Consider the following 16967-nt stretch of genomic DNA (forward strand, 5'->3'; position numbering starts at 1 on the left):
CCCCCATCCTGACTGGAACCCCTATCCTGGCTGGGACCACCCAGTCTGACCAGGGACACTCCCGCCCATCCCAACCAGGACCCCAGGACCCCATCCTGACTGGGACCCCCAATCTGAACGGGACCCCTATCCTGACCATGACCATCCCAGCTAGGACCCCCAATCTGATCGCCCCCCCCCCCCATCCTGACTGTACCCCCCCTTTAGGTGCCCCCCCCGCAGGGCTGTCCGGGGCGGGGGGGGCTGCATCCCGGTGCCGGGGGGATGGGGATGGGGGGGGCCGGGCAGGGTGTCCGGGGGAGGGTCCTGCGGGGGGAGGGTCCTCCCCTGGCTCCCCCCCCGCCGCTCCCTCTCCTTCCTCTCTCTCCCCGCCGTCCCGGGGCTCCGCTCCCCTCCCGCCCCCGTGGCCGTACCCCCCCCGGACCCCCCCGCCATGGCCCGGCTCGAGGAGCACCTGGACGGCATCCTCTCCGACTTCGAAGGTGAGGGAACCCCCCCTTCCCCCCCAAAAAAAAAACCCCCACACCAACTCGCGGGAGGGAACCCCCTTCGGGGCTGGGGGGGAGGGATGGAGGTGGAGATTTAGGGGGGAAAGGGGATGGGGGTGATTTAGGGGGGTGATCTGGGTGGGCTGAGAGTGGGGGGATGCTTTAGGGGGGCTGGGGGGGATTTAGGGGAGTGATTTAGGAGGGGCTGGGGGTAGAGGAGATGATTTTGGGGGAGCTGGTGGTGGGGGGGATGCTTTAGGGGAGCTGGGGGGGATTTAGGGGGGACTGGCAGTGAGGGGGATGCTTTAGGGGGGCTCGGGGTGATTGAGGGGGGTGATTTAGGGGAGGCTGGAGGTAGGGGAGATGATTGGGGGGGCTGGGGGTGGGGGGAATGCTTTAGAGGGGCTGGGGGGGCTTTGGGGGGTGATTTTGGGGAGGGTGGGAGTGGGTGGGATGCTTTAGGGGGGCTTGGAGTGATTTAGGAGGATGATTTTGGGGGGCTCGGGGTAGGGGAGATGATTTTGGGGGAGCTGGAGGTGGGGGGATGCTTTGGGGGGCTGGGGGTTGATCTAAGAGGGGCTGGAAATGGGGGGGATGCTTTAGAGGGAGTGGAGATGGGGGTTGATTTGAGGGGGTAGTCTGGGGGGACTGGGAGTGGGGGGGATGCTGTAGGGGAACTCAGGGGGATTTAGGGGGGCTAGGAGTGGGGGGATGCTTGGGGGAGCTGGGGGTGATTTAAGAGAGATGATTTTGGGGGAGCTGGGGGTAGGGGGGATGCTTTAGGGGGGCTGAGGGGGGGATGCTTTAGGGGGAGTGGAGATGGAGGGCCCTCCGAGAGGGCTGGGGATGGGGGGGGATCTGGGGGGAATGGGGGCATGATTTAGGGGGGGCTGAAGATGGGGAGGATGATTTAGGGGGGTGGGGGTGATTTAGAGGGGGTGGTCTGGGGGGGATGGAGATGGGGGGATGCTTTAGGGGGTTGATCTAAGAGGGGCTGAGGGGGAAGATTTAGGGGGAGTGGTCTAGAGGGGGCTGGAAATGGGGGAGTTGCTTTAGGGGGAGTGGAGATGGGGGGTGCTCCGAGAGGGCTGGGGATGGGGCGTGATTTAAGGGGCTGGGGGTGGTCTGGGGGGACTGGGGATGAGGAGGTGGTCGCGGGAGGGCTGGGGTTGGGGTTGTGATCTGGGGGGGTGGGAGGTTCGAGGGGTCTGGGGGTGATGATTTAGGAGGGGTGCAGATTGAGGGGGGTGGTCTAGGGGGGAATGGGGATGGGGAGTGATCTGGGGGGGGCTGGAGATAGGGGGGATGGTCTAGAGGGGAGTGGGGATTGGGGGAATGATTTAGGGGGGCTGAGGATGGGATGCTTCGGGGGGTGAAGATGGATTTAGGGGGTTGGAGATTGGGGGGGGTCTAGGGGGGGCTTTAGGGGGGGTGGGCTCGGGGGGGGTATAGGAGGAGTGTGTGCTCCATGGGGGGCTGAGTATGACGGGGGATGATTTAAGGGGGGGTATGGGGTTGTCTAGGAGGGGCTGGGGAGGATGCTCCAGGGGAGCAGGGGATGGGGGGGAAGATACTTTAGGGGGGTAGGAATGGGAGGGGGATGCTCCTGGGGGGGGCGTGTTATGGGGGGAATGTGTGCTCCAGGGGGGTGGGGGTGAGGAGGGGGTGCTTTATGGAGGTGGGAATGCTCTAGGAGGGGATGCAGGGGTGGGGCACGGGGGGAGTGTGTGCTCCAGGGAGGGTGGGGCTGGGGGGAGGACAGATGCTTTGGGGGGAGGGAGTGTGCTTTAGGGGGCTGAGGAATGGGGGTGTGATCGGGGGGGGGGGGGGGCGGGGGATTGGGGAGAGAGGGGGAGATGGGGATGAAGGGGTGATGCTCCAGGGGGGGGCAGGATCCCCCTGCATCCACCTTACATCCTCCCCAATCCTTGCCACCCCCCAACCTCCGTAACCCCCCTGCCATCCCCCACCTCTCCCTGCACCCCCCTCCATCCTTCCCAAATCCCTCCACCCTCCCTCCATCCCCCCAATCCCTTCATCCCCCCGCCACCCCCCCTGAAATCCTTGTCAGCCCCCCAATCCCCCCACCCCCCCTCGCCCATCCCTGCCCATGCGGTTTGGGGCAGTCCAAGAGCTGTGACCCGGGGCGAGTTTGGGGTGAAAGAGAAGCATTTTGGCATCTCCAAAGCAGTGAGATGGATGTGGGGAGGGGGAGGCCGTCCCCGTGGCCCCCGGCACCGTGGCCAGCTGGAGAGGGGCCGGAGTGGCCGCAGGACCGAGACGCTCGGCCAGAGCTGTTATTAACAGCGCCCTGGCCCCTGACCCCTGCCCCTCGCCAGCCCCGGGTCAGGGGGAGCGGGGGGACCCCTGCCCTCTGCCCCCGGCACCCGTGGCCGAGCTGGGGCGAGGAAGAGGAGGGCAACGAAGAGGAGGGCGAGGAAGGAAGGTTGGGGTGGCCTTATGCTAGTGGGACCCCTGGATGGGACCCCTGGATGGGACCCCCGCTGCCCTCTTGTCCCCAGCACTCATGGCCAAGCTGGGGTGAAGATGAGGAGGGCGAGGAAGGAAGGTTGGGGTGGCCTTATGCTAGTGGGACCCCTGGATGGGACCCCAGGATGGGACCCCGCTGCCCTCTTGTCCCCAGCACCCATGGCCAAGCTGGGGTGAGGAAGAGGAGGGTGAGGAAGAGGAGGAAGGTTGGGGTGGCCTTGTGCTAGCGGATCCCTAGGATGGGACCCTCCTGCCCCTGGCACCGATAGCCAAGCTGGGGCGAGGAAGAGGAGGGTGAGGAAGGGGAAGGCGAGGGTGGCCTCGTGCCAGCCGGACCGCCAGGATGGGACCCCCGCTGCCCTCTTGTCCCCAGCACTCATGGCCAAGCTGGGGTGAGGAAGAGGAGGAAGAGGAAGGAGGGTTAGGGCAGCTTGATGCTAGTGGGATCCTAGGATGGGACCCTCCTGCCCCGGCACTGACAGCCAAGCTGGGATGAGGAAGAGGAAGGCGAGGAAGAGGAGGGCGAGGGCAGCCTCGTGCCAGCAGGAGTACTCTCACCAGCCTCCTGCCCCTGGCACTGATGGCCAAGCTGGGATGAGGAAGAGGAGGGCGAGGAAGGAGGGTGAGGGTGGCCTCGTGCTAGCCGGACCCCCAGGATGGGACCCCTGGATGGGACCCCCGCTGCCCTGCTGCCCGCGGCACCCATGGCCAAGCTGGGCCGAGGAAGAGGAGGGCGAGAGCAGCCCTGTGCCAGCGAGATGCATCCCAGGACAAGCCGGCGCACGTGCCGGGATGAAGGGGTGCAGCGTGGGCTGCCCCCCCAGCCCCCCAGCCGCAGGCAGCCGCCCGGTGCTTGGCAGCGGGGACGGGGAAGGCTGCCCGCGGGGGCGCTGGGCCCCCCACGCTCTCCCGGCGAACCAGACGGTGCTGCTTCGGCAGAGCTGGCAGAACCATGGCTGCCGGGGGGCCCCGCGCCACGGCGGGAGGGAGCGGCCGCCTGGCGAAGGCGTTTTGTGCCCGTGGGGGCTGCGCAGGGGTCCTGGGGGTCAGACCTGCCGCTGCAGGGCTTGGGGGGAGAGGGACCCCCACCACAGCCAAACCAGGCAGTGCTCACAGGGCGGTTGGGGGCACATTCTTACTGCCGTCCTCTTCCTCGCCGCAGCTTGGCCACGGGTGCCAGGGCGTTCCACTGGCACGAGGCTGCCCTCACCCTCCTCTTCCTCGCCCCAGCTTAGCTGCAGGTGCCGCAGAGCTGCAGCGCTGGGCTCGTGGTTGCCCTCAGGGCTACAAAGCCGTGTGGGAGGCATGGGTGCAGCCTCCCGCGTAGATCACAACGTTACTGCTGCATAGCGATAGCTCAGACCTGCCTCGCCATCAGTAGGCTTCAGGGTTAACGCCTTGAAAGAGAGCAGGAATCCTTCCCAGCATGGCTGTTTGGATGCATGGAGGGGGAGAGGGTCAGGATCTGGTTACTTGGGGCCGGATCCCTTACAGGGGGAATAAAGCGGACAGTGTGCTGCGCGGGGAGGTGGTGGCGCTGGCTGCTCGGGTACAGATAAACGGCGGGAAGCGATGATAAAACCATGGGGAACAATGATAAAACCACAGGGAACAATGCAGCGGGGCCGCTGGCGCCACGCTGGTGTCCCATGCAGGACGGGCTCACAAGGAGCCCTTTGGCACCCGGCTGCGCAGGGGGCACCTCTGGGTGCTGGGGTGGCTGGAGGCCACGCACGGGGGTGGCCGAGGGTCACTGGGGAGAGGACAGAGCCTGGGGGTGTCATTGGGTGCCGCTCTCATGCCACCACCTCTCTCTCTGTCCCCAGCGCTCAAGAAGTCATTTGAGGTGGAGGATGAGGACGCAGCGCCCGGCTCCCCCTCGGTGTCCCCGTTGTCCTTAGGCACCCACGAGTGCCACCGGTCACCGCAGCCTGGCCACCCGCCCCACTCCAGCACCAGCCCCGTGCGGCGCAGCCAGCTCAGCACCAGCCTCTCCATCAGCCGAGCCAACGACGGTGCTGCCACCACCATCACCCGCGTCGCCTCCTTCCAGACCCACCGGGGCTTTGCCACGGGGCCGGGCAGTGACGGCGAGAGCCCCCGTAGCTCATCGTCCAGCCTGGAGAGCCCCGCAGCGCCCCAGCCGCCTGGCACCCTCCCGGCCACTGCTCCCAGCCTGAAGAAGGTCCCGTCCCACAGCAGCGTCTTCCCAGCGGATCTGGAGCATCCCCTGCGCGGGGCCACCACCGGCCACGGCTCGCTGCCGGCACTGGACCTGCACATCGCCGAGGAGCCAGGGATGGGGTCCCCCCTGCCGAACCCCTCGCTGTGGGGCACCCGGAGCCCTGCAAGCCATCCCCGCACCCGCCAGCCTTCCTCCTCCTCCTCCTCACCGTGTGATGGCACCGAGGTGGCCTCAGAGCTGCCCACGCTCTCCAAAGGGACAGGGGGACAGGACACGATCCCGCACGTGCTGCCCTGGCCACAGCCGAGGGTCAGCCTTGGCACCAGCCCCGCTCCGGCTCGCCGGTCCCTGTCCCCGGCCACCCCGGCGAGGGCTGAGGGGCTGCCACCGCCGCCGGCCCCCCAGGCCGCCCCCTTCAAGCTGGTGTCGCAGCCACAGACGGTGCAAGTGAGCTCCCAGCCCGCCTTCCTCGGGGGGCTGGTGCTGGTGCCAGCCCTGGGGACCCCGGCAGCGCCTGCTGGAGCCGGGGCGAACCCCCCCAGCACCGGGCTGGTGGGGCCACGGGGACCCTGCACCGCAGCAGCGACTCCCGACAAGGCTGCAGATGGCAGCTGGGCTGCGGTGACGTCAGAGCACGGTAGGACTCGCTCCTGTCCCCTCTCCCCGCTCCTCGCTGGGACCCCATGGTTGGATGCAGCATTGCCAAAACCTCCCGGGGGCCCATTGCCTCCAGCCACCCCAGCAGTGCTGGGGACTGCGGTGATGCTGGTGACACCACCACCAGGATGATCCCTGCCAGTGTCCTCCTCCCCACTGGTGTTGGTGTTCATGTTGATGCCAGGGCTGTGGTGATACTGGTGACACCACCAGGATGAACCCTACCAGCGCCCTTCTCCGCACCAGTGCTGGGGACCACGGTGATGCTTGGGTCATGGTGATGCTGGTGACACCATCACCAGGATGAACCCTACCAGTGTCATCCTCCCCACCGGTGCTGGGGACCACGGTGATGCTAGAGTCGTGGTGATGCTGGTGACACCACCATCAGGATGAACCTTGCCCTTACCCTCCTCTGCACTGGTGTTGGGGACTGTGATGAGCTGTGGTGATGCTGGTTGACACCACCAGGATGAACCCTACCAGTGTTCTCCTCCCACCAGTGCTGGGGACCATGGCATTGGTGCATAGTGGTGGAGGGATCCATGCGGCACTGAGCACGGCACGGCACTGAGCTCGGCGCTGGCAGAACTCCCAGCCCACCCAGCCCCAGGGTGCCTGGCGAGCTTCCCGCACCGCCCCGGCACAAATCGCTTTCCCCAGCACAGGAAGACAGGTCGGGACACATGTGCCCCACCGGCGGCAGCGCCAAGCGCCAGCGCCCTGCGCGTGCCGGCTATCGCCACGATCTTGTCCCACATCCAGCGCTTTCTTCCCCTCTCATCCCTCCTTGCCTTGGCCTGGGGACAGATCCTGCTCCTCCCTTCCCACGGGGGTGGAGCAGCTGGCAGGGTGCCAAGGTGTGCTCGGCACGTGGCTCGTGCCAGCAGCTCCCACCGTGCCAGGGTGGCACCACTGGGGCTGTGCCCATCTGCAAGCACGAGGTGGGGGACCGCAGTGTCCACCTTCTTGGTGGCTGCTCCAGGGAAGGCTGGAGGATGCCGGAGGGGGCTGGGAGACGGCTGCCGCCACCGGTGCTCCCAGTTTGGGTGCATTGGGCTCATCGCCCGTCTTGCTGGGGTGTCATGAGAGCCGCCGGCCGGGCTGTAAGTACCGACGCGGGCGAAGGCATCCATACATCTGCTCCGGGCTGCGTGAATCATCCCCCAGTGATGCTTGTGGTCGCGGTGCCCAGCCAGCCCGGCTGCCCCACCGACCTGCGGCACCGCCGCGGCCGAGGGACCGTGCTCGGGGCTGAGCCAGGGTGATGAGGACACGGGGGTTCAGTGCCCAGGGCCAGGAAGGGGTGATGGGGACACGCAGGGACAGTGCTTTGGGGATGAGCTGGGATGATGAGGACGTGGCGGGGCAGTACTTGGGGCCAAGCCAGGGTGATGAGGACATGATGGTTTGGGGCCCAGGATCAAGATGGGGTGATGGGGACATGCAGGAACTGTGTTGTGTTTGAGCTGGAGTGGTGGGGACATGGGGGGACAGTGCTCAGGGCTGAGCCAAGGTGAAGGGGACACTGGGGGACAGTGAATGGGGATGAGCTGGAGTGATGGGGACATAGCGGTTCGGTGCCCAGGGCCAAGAGGGGTGATGGGGACATGGGGGTTCAGTGCCCAGGGCCAAGAGGGGTGATAGGGACACGCAGGAGTAGTGTTTAGAGATGAGCCAAGGTGATGGGGACATGGGGGACAGTGCTTGAGGATGAGCTGGGATGATGAGGACACGGCGGGGCAGTACTTGGGGCCAAGCCAGGGTGATGAGGACATGGTGGTTTGGTGCCCAGGATCAAGATGGGGTGATGATCACATGCAGGGACAGTGCTCAGGGCTGAGCCAAGGTGATGGGGACACTGGGGAGGGGCAGGGGTTGGGGATGAGCTGGGGTGGTGGGGACACTGGGGGACAGTGAATGGGGACAAACCAGGGTGATGAGGACATAGGGGTTCAGTGCCCAGGGCTGTGATGGGGACACGGAGGGGCAGTGCTTAGAGCTGAGCCAGAGTGATCGGGACATGGGGGACAGTGCTTGAGGACAAGCCAGGATGATGGGACACACAGGGACAGTGCTTGGGGCTGAGCTGGGGTGATGGGGACATGGGGGGACAGTGCTCAGGGCTGGGCCAAGGTGATGGGGACACTGGGGGATGGTGAATGGGGATGAGCTGGAGTGATGGGGACATGGGGGCATTGTACCCAGTGCCAAGTTGGGGTGATGGGGACATGGGGGTTCAGTGCCCAGGGCCAAGATGGGGTGATGGGGACACGCAGGGGCAGTGTTAGGGATGAGCCAAGGTGATGGGGACATGGGGGACAGTGCTTGAGGATGAGCTGGGATGGTGAGGACATGGCGGGGCAGTACTTGGGGCCAAGCCAGGGTGATGAGGACATGGTGGTTTGGTGCCCAGGATCAAGATGGGGTGATGATCACATGCAGGGACAGTGCTTAGGGCTGAGCCAAGGTGATGGGGACATGGGGGACAGTGCTTGAGGACAAGCCGGGATGATGGGGACACACAGGGACAGTGCTTGGGGCTGAGCTGGGGTGATGGGGACATGGGGGGACAGTGGTTGGGGCTGGGCTGGGGTGATGGGGACATGGGAGGATGGTGCTTGGGGCTGAGCCAGGGTGATGGAAACTTGTGGGGGACAGTGCTCAGGGCCAAGCTGAGGTGGTAGGGACATGGGGAGATGGTGCTCGTGACCAAGCTGGGGTGATGGGGACATGGAGGGATGGTCCTTGGGGATGAGCTGGGGTGATGGGGACACACAGGGACAGCGTTTGGAGCTGAGCCAAGGTGATGGGACTTGCAGGGACAGTGCTTGGGGCTGAGCCAAGGTGATGGGGAGGTGGAGGGACGGTGCTTGGGGCTGAGCTGAGGTGATGGGAACACGGGGAGATGGTGCTTGGGACCAAGCTGGGTTGATGGGGACACAAAGGGATGGTGCCCAGGGCTGAGATGAGGTGACACATGGTGGGACGGTGTGCAGGACCAAGCCGGGGTTTGGCAGGGCAGCCGAGCGTGCGATGCCCAGGCTGCGGAGCGCCAGCAGGCAGCGCGTGGGCACCGGCTGCCGTGCAGATGGCACGGGACTGGCAGGCACTGCCTGGGCACCGCGGTTTCTCTGCCAGGAAGAGGTGGGGATGTGCTGTTTCCTCTCCCGGGAGGCCACCATGGTCCCCGGCCGGTGGCACCCGTGGGGCAGCACGGCACACTTGGTCCCGTGCCCCGCGGGAAGAAGCTCCAAGTGAGCCAGCAGCTGTCGCGTTTCACTTCCATGCCGAGCGAGTGCCTGGATCACCCACGCAGGGCCTGGGGCGAGGAGGAGGAGGAGGAAGAGCGGAGGAGGAGCCGCCCTCTCCGCCTTGCACCCCAGGAGCCATTTGGCCCCGGTGACCAGCTCTCGGCGGCAGCAACCCCGGCTCTGGCCGGCTCACCCAGGTAGGGCTGGCCACGGCGGCAGCGGGCAGGGCGGCGGGTGGGCAGGATGAGCCCCTGGGTCCCCAGCAGGCAGGGTTTCGGCCGGCGGTTCACTTCTGCTTCTGCTCGTCGCCAACACCCATAGATGCTGTGGCTCCCATGCGCACTGCAGCCAGGCAGGGTTTTGTCACCACTGTCACCTTGGGTTGTGTTTGGCGCTGGAAGAGGCACCGGCATTTTTGGGTCAACCTTGGCCGGGTGGGGAGAGTTGAGATGAGCTTCTTGCCAGTGTGGTGAGCATCTCTCCCGCTCCATCCCCAAGTCCTCCCTCTCCACCCCCGAGTCCTCCATCCCCAAGTCCTCCCTCACAGATTGTCCATCCCCATCCCCAAATCCTCCATCCCTTTGCTGGCAGGGCCGGCTCCCTCGTGCCCACCCACCCTGGAGCCTTTGCACCCGATGCCGCACTCTCCTCGTCCCACTACACTTCCCAGTTTGACATGGTGATGGTGACCAGTTCTCCTCCCGGCTCATCCTCTCCCAGCACCATCCACTCTTGGAGCCTTATTACAGGGAACTGGCCAATTAGCCTGCATCAGTAATTAAATCCATGGAGGAGACCATGAACTGGGGATTACTCGTCCCTGCCTGGGAAATAGGAGCATTTGTAATGAGTCCTCCAACAGGTCTGGCTGCAAAGCCATTAGCCCGGGAGGTGCACGGGGATGCTGTGGAGCTGCCACCAGCCAACACGGAGTGGTCTTTTCTGCGTGAGGGGCTCTGACCCTGCGAGGGAGACGGTTGTGGGTGCAGCACCCAGTGCCTCTCTGCGCCCCGGGGTTCCATCCGCTGCCCCCTCTGGTTGTTGGTGTCTGCTTGGTGCTGTTATGGACATGGCACGAGGTGATGGGCGATGGCCAAGCCCCATGTGTGGGTGCTGCACCTCAGGGATCGCGCTGGGGATTTGCAGGGGGTGAGCACTGTGCCCTCCCTGTGCTCCCTGCCTGCTTCCCTGTGCTCCCTGTCCATTTCCCTGCCCGCTTCCCTGCCTGATCCCTGCCTGCTCCACTGCACCCCCAGCCCACTCCCTGCCTGCTCCCTGTGCTTCCAACCAGTGCCCCTGTGCTCCCTGCCTGCTCCTTGCCCACTTCCCTGTGCCCCTGCCCGCTTCCCTCTGCTCCCAGCCTGTGCCCTGCTTGCTCCCTGTGCACCCTGCTCGCTTCCCTGCACTCCCTGTCTGCTTCCCTGTGCCCCTGCCCACTTCCTTGTGTTCCCAGCCCATGTCCCTGCCTGCACCCCTGCACTCCCAGCCTGCTCCCTGCTTCCTCCCTGCGTATCCTGCCTGCTTCCCTGCCTGCTCCCTGCCCACTTCCCTGTGCTACCAGCCCGTTTTCCAGTCCATTCCCTTGGCTGCTCCCCTGCCTGTTTCCCTACCTGTTTCTGGCTGCTCCCTGCCCACTTCCCTGTTCTCCCTGCCTGCTTCCGTCTGCTTCCCTGTTCTCCCTGCCTGCTTCCTTCTGCTTCCCTGTTCTCCCTGCCTGCTTCCCTTCTGCTTCCCTGTTCTCCCTGCCTGCTTCCTTCTGCTTCCCTGTTCTCCCTGCCTGCTTCCCTTCTGCTTCCCTGTTCTCCCTGCCTGCTTCCCTTCTGCTTCCCTGTTCTCCCTGCCTGCTTCCCTTCTGCTTCCCTGTTCTCCCTGCCTGCTTCCCTCTGCTTCCTTGTTCTCCCTGCCTGCTTCCTTCTGCTTCCCTGTTCTCCCTGCCTGCTTCCCTTCTGCTTCCCTGTTCTCCCTGCCTGCTTCCCTTCTGCTTCCCTGTTCTCCCTGCCTGCTTCCCTTCTGCTTCCCTGTTCTCCCTGCCTGCTTCCTTCTGCTTCCCTGTGCTCCCTGCCTGCTTCCCTCAGCTTCCCTGTTCTCCCTGCCTGCTTCCCTCAGCTTCCCTGTTCTCCCTGCCTACTTCCCTTCTGCTTCCCTGTGCTCCCTGCCTGCTTCCCTCCTGCTTCCCTGTTCTCCCTTCCTGCTTCCCGCTGTGCTCCGTGCCTGCTCCCTGTGCCCATCGGCCGCCCTCAAGGGATGAGTGGCCTCATCCCTTGATTCTGGTTCCCATGTCCAGGGGTTGGCACGGACCAGAAAGGGGGCACAGGGGGTCCCATGTCCCCTGCTGTGCCCAGTGGAGTACTGGGAGCATCCCACCTCCCTGCGGAGCGCCCCGGCTCTGGTGGTGGGGGGAGCACCCTGACCCCCCCGTGTGTCCCCCGGCTGGGTGACTCCGCTGTCACCAGGAAGTCCCTGGGTGTTTCACCACTTCCGAGGAACACCCCAACCCGTGACGTGGGGTGCTGTCCCCAACCCTGCCACCTCCCCGGGCATCGCTGCCCAGCCCCTCTCCTGCCGGCCAGGTTTGCATCCACAGGGTGCTGGGATGCTGTTGCCACGGCAACAGGTGTGTTCAGCTCCATCATCTCCTGGAACCTCTGAGCTGGCTCAGGCTGGACCGTGCCTGCGTGTCCCTTGTCCCCAGGCTGTGTGACCATGACCTCGGCAGGTCAGCTTGGCGCCGGTGGCCATCAGCAAGCTGCCGCCCAACCCGCTGATGCCAAGGATGGGCTGGCACTCATGTACCAGGCGGGGAGGCTGCGGTGTGGGGGATGCAGGCACTGTGGTGACAGGGCCACCACCCCTGACACCAGCTGGGCGGACACCAGCTGGGTGTAGGTGCTGCTCCAGATGGTCCCTTGTGCCACCAGGGATGGGACCCACAGCCGGGCTCCCCTACATCCCCATGGGGGTGATGGATGCCATGCGATGGGGATGCATCCACGTGCTGGGGGCTGGAGAACAGGGGTTGTGAGAGCAGCTGAGAGCCCTGGGGGTGTTCAGCCTGGAGAAGAGGAGGCTGAGGGGAGACCTCATCGCTGTCTGCAGCTCCTGGAAAGGAGGTTGGAGCGAGGTGGGTTCTGGGCTTTTCACCCAAGCGATAGGATGAGAGCAAATGGCCTGAAGTTGCACCAGGGCAGGTTCAGATTGGACATCAGGAAAAATTCCTTAACCAAAAGGCTGCTCAGGCACTGTCAGAGGCTGCCCGGGGAGGTGGTGGAGTCCCCCCCGTCCCCGGAGGGGCTTTAAAGATGGGTAGGTGAAGTGTCAGGGATATGGTTCAGTGGTGGATGGGGTGGTTGGACTCCATGATCTCAAAGGTCTTTTCTAACCAAGTGATTCTGTGACCGGCACCAGCCCGGCTGGAGGCCAGTGGTGCTGCTGGGCACCTTCCCCACCTCGGTGGGCAGCCTGGGTGCAGGGGCTTGGCTGTGGCAAGGAGGGGGCTGTGAGGCGGCGAGGGAGGGAGGGAGGGATGTTCCCGTGCTGGTGATGTGTGGGAGCAGCAGCCTCGCAAGAGCTGTGTTGGGTGCCAGCCGGGAGCTGGCAGAGAGAAGGGGGGGCCAGGCTGCAGCGCTGATGGCATCCGGGATGCTGGTGGCATCCGGGGGACCCCTGACCGTAGTGGAGTGCTGAGCAAGGGCACCACGGCGCCGAGGTAGGACTTTAATAGTGGCTGTGCTGGGGAGGAGGAGGAGAGGAGGGAGAAGAAAGGGCTTGGGGACCCCAAAACTGCCAAACAAAGGGCTGGGGTGGGCGCTGGGCTTTGGTGGCCCCCAAGGTGGCACAGAAGCGAGCACCCTGCGTCCCTGGGGCTCGGGGGTGTGTGGTGCTGCCCCTCCTGGGGCTGCAGGTGCATGTCCCTCACCTGGTGCTCAGTATGACATAGGGTGGCACGTCCTGCCCTGTGCCGGGACTCCGTGGCTGTGCCAGGGTGCTGAAGAGGTGGTGGCAACACGGGGTTGGCAGAAGGGTGGCTGCGGTGGCCACAGCAATCACCTCGCAGAGCAACCAGTGGCGTCGCAGGGGACAAACAGGGCTGTCTGGTGGCACAGCCCGAGGATGTCCCTATGGCACCTCCCCGTCCCCCCCTGCCTGTGGGATGCCGGCGTGCCCCGTTGCCATGCCGAGCCTCAGCAGCTGCCAGGAATGTGCCGGCGCTGCGTGCCCGCAGGGGTGGCTGCTACTGGGGCAACGGTGCCGGCGGCGGGGTGGGCACTGAGAAGAAAGAGAGGGGGGTCTGGGCTCATCGACCTTCTCCACCCATGCAGGGAGCAGCCTGGAGCCCGAGGAACACAGCATGGAGCCACCAGCCGTGCCGGAGGAGGAGGTGCCCCTCACCGCGGCGTCTGGCCCGGAGGGTTGCCAGCTCTTCGGTTACGTGGGAATCGAAGCCGTGCTTGACCAGATGAAAATCAAAACCATGAAGACGGGCTTCGAGTTCAACATCATGGTTGTGGGTGAGCACCGGCCACGGGTTTGCTCCCAGCTGGGGCAGGAATTCTGGCTCTGATGTTGCCGTGCCAGGGGAAATCTTGCTTTTAAGGGATTTTAAGGCATTTAAGGAGTAATAAATAAAAAAGGACCAACACTCCACCCTAAAAATCAAAGAGGACCAACAGCACTCGCAGCCCAGAAAGCCAAACCGTGTCCTGGGCTGCATCAAAAGCACTGTGGCCGCAGGGAGAGGGAGGGGATTCTGCCCCTCTATTCGTCTTGTGAGACCTCATCTGGAATATTTTGTCCAGCTCTGGAATCCTCAGCATAAGAAGGACATGGAGCTGTTGGAGCAAGTCCAGAGGAGGCCACGGAGATGATCTGAGGGCTGGAGCACCTCCTGTACAAGGACAGGCTGAGAGAGTTGGGGTTGTTCAGCCTGGAGAAGAGAAGGCTGTGGGGAGAGCTTAGAGCAGCTTCCAGTGCTGAAAGGGGCTCCAGGAAAGCTGGGGAGGCGATCTGGATCAGGGACCGCAGGGAGAGGATGAGGGGGAATGGTTTTCAGCTGCAAGAGGGGAGACTGAGATGAGATCTTGGGAAGAAATATTTTCCTGTGAGGGTGGTGAGGCCCTGACCCAGGTTGCCCAGAGCAGTGGTGGCTGCCCCATCCCTGGAGGGGTTCAAGGCCAGGCTGGATGGGGCTTGGAGCCCCTGAACCAGTGGGAGGTGTCCTTTCCCATGGCAGGGGGTGGGACTGGATGGGCTTTGAGGTCCCTTCCAACCCAAACCACGCCATGATTCTGTAATTCTAACGTCCTGTACCCTGTAATGTAGCCACGTGGATGAGTGATCTCATTCTCTGGATTAACACCTTGAGATGTTATCCTGGAGAATGGATTCATTGAGAGGGACAAACCAGAGCCATCCCAGCCTCCAGGATGCTCCCAAATGGATGAATTTATCGGGTTAACAAACCGGAGGTATCGGCATCCCCGCAGGGCAGAGTGGGCTGGGGAAGTCAACGATGGTGAATACGCTGTTCAAGTCCAAGGTGAGCCGCAAAGCCTCACAGCCTGGCCAGGAGGAACGCATCCCCAAGACGGTGCAGCTGCAATCTGTCACCCACGGTAAGGTCACCACCGTGGGGTTTTGTCCCACCAGCCCTAGGGGGAAGCAGGGGAGCGGGGCAGAGGATGTCCACAGCCTCAGGTCCTTGATCCCCACTAACCCCCATCTGTGCTCCACAGTCATCGAGGAGAAGGGTGTGAAGATGAAGCTGACAGTGACAGACACACCAGGGTTTGGGGACCAGATAAACAATGAGAACTGGTAGGGCACAACCAGGTTCAGCATCTTGGCTTGGTGGGTGGCAGTTCCTGGGGGGAAGAGTTGAGCTCAGATGCTGCCCCCCAACTCCTCATCCTCAGCTGGGACCCCATCATCAAATACATCAACGAGCAATATGAGAGGTACCTACGTGAGGAGATCCTCATCACCCGCAAGAGGAAGATCCCAGACACCCGGGTCCATGGATGCGTCTACTTCATTCCCCCCACAGGTCACTGGTGAGTCCCCACTTGCGGCATCCATCGGTGCTACTTGCTTGGTGGTGGTGGTGGGTTCACCTGGGGACAATGGTGGTGTGGTGTTACCCCAAGGCAGTGATAGTAGGGTCAGCCTGGGGTGATGGTGGTAGTGGGGTCAGCCTGGGGTGATGGTTGTAGGTTTACCCTGGGATGGTGGTAGTGGAATCACCCTGATTTGATGGTGACGGGGTCACCCCAGGATGATGGTGGTGGTGGGGTCACCCTGGGGCGATGGTGGTGGATTCACCCCAGGGTGATGGCAGGTTGCGCCCACTGGACCTGGAGTTTATGCAGCGGCTCAGTAAGATCGTCAACGTGGTGCCGGTGATTGCCAAAGCCGACACGCTGACCCTGGAGGAACGGGCAGAATTCAAGCAACGGGTGAGGACCAGTCCCCAAGGGGTTCCTGGGGTACCCTGTGTCCCCTCTCAACCCCAGCTCAAGCCCTGTACCCTCCAGATCCAGGAGGACCTGAAGACCCACGCCATCAGCGTTTACCCGCAGGAGGACTTCGACCAGGACCCCGATGACAGGGCGCTGAATGACAGGATTCGTGTGAGTGCTGGGATGATGGGGTTGGTGGTGCTGGGTTTGGGGGGACCGGGGTGGGGTAGAGACGCGCTTGGGGGAGCCTGGCGGCACCCTGGGGTGAGCATGCTCCTTTGCACCAGCAGGAGGAGATCCCCTTTGCTGTGGTGGGGGCAGACCAGGAGCACCAGGTGAACGGCAAGCGGGTCCTGGGCCGCAAGACCAAGTGGGGCATCATTGAAGGTGAGCGCAGCCCCTTGCACCCACAGGGCTCCCCGGGTACAGGGAGGTTCTGGGGTGAGGAGCAGCACCCATAGGTTGGTGCTGAGCCAGGGGATGGTGCTGTGGAGCTGTACCGTGGCTCCGTGGTACCAGAACCTGGGAGGATGTGGTCCCTTGGCATCATCTTGCCACCCCACCGCCCGCTCTGCCTTGCTTTGCAGTGGAGAACCCGGCACACTGCGAGTTCCCCCTCCTGCGGGACCTGCTGATCCGGTGAGTGGGGCGGGGGTGCCAGCACCCCACGGGGGGGATGGTGGAGTTGAAGAGCTGCTGACGGGCTGTCCTTCCTTCCTGCTGCCACCCTGGGCAGGTCCCACCTCCAGGACCTGAAGGACATCACCCACAACGTCCATTACGAGAGCTACCGTGTGCGGCGGCTGAACGAGAGCAACCAGCTGGCGCTGAGCCCCCTCAATGGGCTTCCTGGCAAGGACGAGGGTGGCAGCCACCTCTGAGCCACTGCGTCTGGCCCCGGAGCCACCGCTGGAGCCCCATGGCAGTGCCCACCGCTGCCAGTGGCTGCACCCAGACCCTGCCTGGGACAAGGAACCCACATCAGTGTGGGGCAAGAGCCCCTAAGAGTGCCAGGCTGCCCCAAGCTGGGTCCCCAAGTCCCTCGTCCCCGAGCTCCACCATGGGCACAGACCCCTTGGACCCTGCGTGAAATTAAAGGTCAACTCGGAGAGCCTTCAGCCTTCACCGTCCTCCTCCTCCTCTCCATTTGGATGTGCCGCCACCCTCCTGCGCTGCTCTGGCCGAGTGGGGCCATGGGGTGAGACCTGGCACGCTGCGGTGCTGCTGGGGTGCACGGTGCCAGCGCTGGCCGGGCACCCTGGGGCGGTGGCAGTGCTGGTGGCACTGGGGCGGGCAGGGTGTGGGTCCCCTCCCTGTTGTCACCCCACTCGCCCTGCCCACCGATGGCAGTTGGCACAGGCGGACTTTGAGCTGCTTATCGGGTGATGGAGGTGCCAGGAGGAGTGCGGAGGTGCCCACAGAGGGGTGTGGGGGCTAC

At 64.2% G+C, this 16967-nt stretch overlaps 1 protein-coding gene across 6 annotated transcripts; it reads left to right on the plus strand.

Moving 5' to 3' along the window:
• Positions 1-430: 430 nt before the first annotated feature.
• On the plus strand, positions 431-16410 carry SEPTIN12 (septin 12). 6 transcript variants are annotated; one of them, XM_054080520.1, is made up of 11 exons: positions 431-482; positions 4805-5800; positions 13394-13582; positions 14558-14686; positions 14807-14888; positions 14987-15124; positions 15409-15526; positions 15605-15700; positions 15817-15916; positions 16117-16168; positions 16266-16410. In XM_054080520.1, exons 1-11 carry the CDS (start codon positions 434-436, stop codon positions 16408-16410), a joined length of 2094 nt encoding a protein of 697 aa, XP_053936495.1. In that variant the 5' UTR covers positions 431-433. The 6 variants fall into 6 exon arrangements, with proteins under 6 accessions (XP_053936495.1, XP_053936496.1, XP_053936500.1 ...); XM_054080521.1 differs by having other exon boundaries at positions 15820-15916; XM_054080523.1 differs by lacking the exons at positions 431-482; positions 4805-5800 and adding exons at positions 9325-10223; positions 11993-12195.
• Positions 16411-16967: the final 557 nt, after the last annotated feature.

The sequence above is a fragment of the Cuculus canorus genome, chromosome 15, assembly GCF_017976375.1.
Source record: "Cuculus canorus isolate bCucCan1 chromosome 15, bCucCan1.pri, whole genome shotgun sequence".
NCBI lineage: Eukaryota > Metazoa > Chordata > Aves > Cuculiformes > Cuculidae > Cuculus > Cuculus canorus.

What these genes read in the sequence shown, in the direction of transcription:
- SEPTIN12 (XM_054080520.1), top strand. Translation starts at nt 434, where the DNA reads ATGGCCCGGCTCGAGGAGCACCTGGACGGCATCCTCTCCGACTTCGAA. An exon ending in GCTGCAATCTGTCACCCACG is followed by an intron (nt 14,687 to 14,806) that starts GTAAGGTCACCA and finishes TGTGCTCCACAG; the next exon opens with TCATCGAGGAGAAGGGTGTG. An exon ending in CAGATAAACAATGAGAACTG is followed by an intron (nt 14,889 to 14,986) that starts GTAGGGCACAAC and finishes CCTCATCCTCAG; the next exon opens with CTGGGACCCCATCATCAAAT.